The following is a 1680-nucleotide window of genomic DNA, read 5'->3' as shown; positions in this document are numbered from 1 at the left end:
AAGCGCTCGATGACGTCGCGCGCGAAGGCGACGAAGTGCTCCACCGAGCGCGGGTGCGTGAACATCTCGCCCGCCGCCGCCCCGCGGGGCGTCTCGGCGCGGCCCCAGGTGACGCCCCAGCGCGGAAGGAGTGGTGGAAGAGGGAGAGCATCACTCTCATGCCGTGCGAACGCACGCTCTTGATGATCTCGATGTACCGGTCCAGGACCTCCCACTGCTGCACGCCGCACGGCGTCTCCCGATCGAGGCTGCAGTCCGGCACGAGCCGGCCCCAGTCCACGCCCAGCCGGTAGACGCTGACGCCGGTGTCGGCGGCGAGCTTGATGTCGACCTCCGGGTCCGTCCAGAAGTGCAGCCGCTCCGCCGCCCGCGGCGTGTTCCTCCAGGCGTGCACACCGCCGCGGCTTGCAAACTCCAGCCAGGTATCGTTGAGCTGGTTCTCTGCGTGTGCCGGTGCGGTCGCGAGGCCGAACCAGAGGTCGTCGGCGGCGGAGCCGTCCCCGAAAGAGGCTGCGACCGCGTCACCGTAGTCGACGGACGCAGAGGACTGCGAGGCGCAGAGCAGTAGCGCAGCCATGACGCTAAGGCTGCGGCGATGGGGGAAAGGGAGCGGCGGAAGGTCGGTGGCGCGAGCTCGGCGGCGAGCAAGGTGCAACAAAAGAGTCAAAGAAATTTTCCTTGGACACGATTCCAGAAATGGTTGTGTCCCCGCTCCTCGCTCGCCCGGGCGGAGGGCATGGCCGCGGAGGAGGCGAGTACGCGCTGCCAGGCCTTCCGCAGACAGCCTTTTGGCCAGACTGAGGGTCGGCTTTGTGTGGCGTGGCCCGTGCGCTGCGCTGCACAAAGCTGCGTAAACTGCGGGAGCATCCTGTGCTTCCTTTGAGGAGTGCGCACCTCCTGCAGCTGGTGGAAGGCCGTGCCGCCGCTCGTCTGCTCCGTGGACAGGGCGGGGAGGCGGCGCCGCAGCGCCGCAGCGTCCGCTGCACGCCGGTGCAGCACTCTGCTGCCTGGTGGGCAGCATGCTGGTGCTGTGCGCGGTGTTTGCGAGGCGACCTTGGCGCTGTGGTGCCGGCCGCGGCGAGTGGCGCGAGGCACGCGCGGCGCCGCGCGTGGCCCGGATGGCGCCAGAGAACGCGCTCGATGAGCCAGCCGGCGCGGCGCGAGCGCCGTGCAAGCTGGCACATCGGCTGCATGCTGCCGTCGATTCTCTGGTCGACGGCGGTCAATCTCACGATTGTCGATCAAAACCGGCGGGCTTTGTGACGCCGTTTACGCAATCGTTTTTTGGCCTCGCTTTCTCTTTTGCCTGTGTTAGTGCCAGTGCGAGCCAGTCCCGTGCCCAGTCCTGTGCCCAGTGTCGTGCGAGGGAGTTTTGTTGTAAAATTCTCTTTTGCTTGGTTTTATTTTGTTTTCTCGTTTGCGAAGCGACAGAGGGGGGGGCGGGCGGGCGCTAACTATGGGCAACTACATGTCGAAGGTTCGAGGTCGACTACTCGCCGCCTGGGTCGTTTGGGGCGCGCGGCTCCGTCGAGGACCGGGCGCGCCCCTTTCCCGGCGCGGCGTAGGTCCCACTCTGACGTATAGAGGGGAGGCACGGACAACGGCCCAATTCATCAATTCCACTCATCTTCTGGTGCCTAGCCCCGTGCAGCGGCGGTCCGGCAGGCTGCCCTCAAGGCC

The 1680-nt window shown here is 66.7% G+C and overlaps 1 protein-coding gene across 1 annotated transcript; it reads right to left on the bottom strand.

The window, feature by feature from the left end:
* Window positions 1-175: 175 nt before the first annotated feature.
* Window positions 176-577, bottom strand: EMIHUDRAFT_122965 (hypothetical protein; the record flags this gene model as incomplete). Its single annotated transcript, XM_005784973.1, has 1 exon — window positions 176-577. A coding segment is annotated over one exon (402 nt), but the record flags the coding sequence as incomplete, so codon positions are not given.
* Between the last annotated feature and the right edge of the window lie 1103 nt (window positions 578-1680).

The sequence above is a fragment of the Emiliania huxleyi genome, assembly GCF_000372725.1.
Source record: "Emiliania huxleyi CCMP1516 chromosome Unknown EMIHUscaffold_1655, whole genome shotgun sequence".
Taxonomy (NCBI): domain Eukaryota; phylum Haptophyta; order Isochrysidales; family Noelaerhabdaceae; genus Emiliania; species Emiliania huxleyi.
Note: the sequence above shows the minus strand (reverse complement) of the source record. Positions and strands in the feature narration are given on the sequence as shown.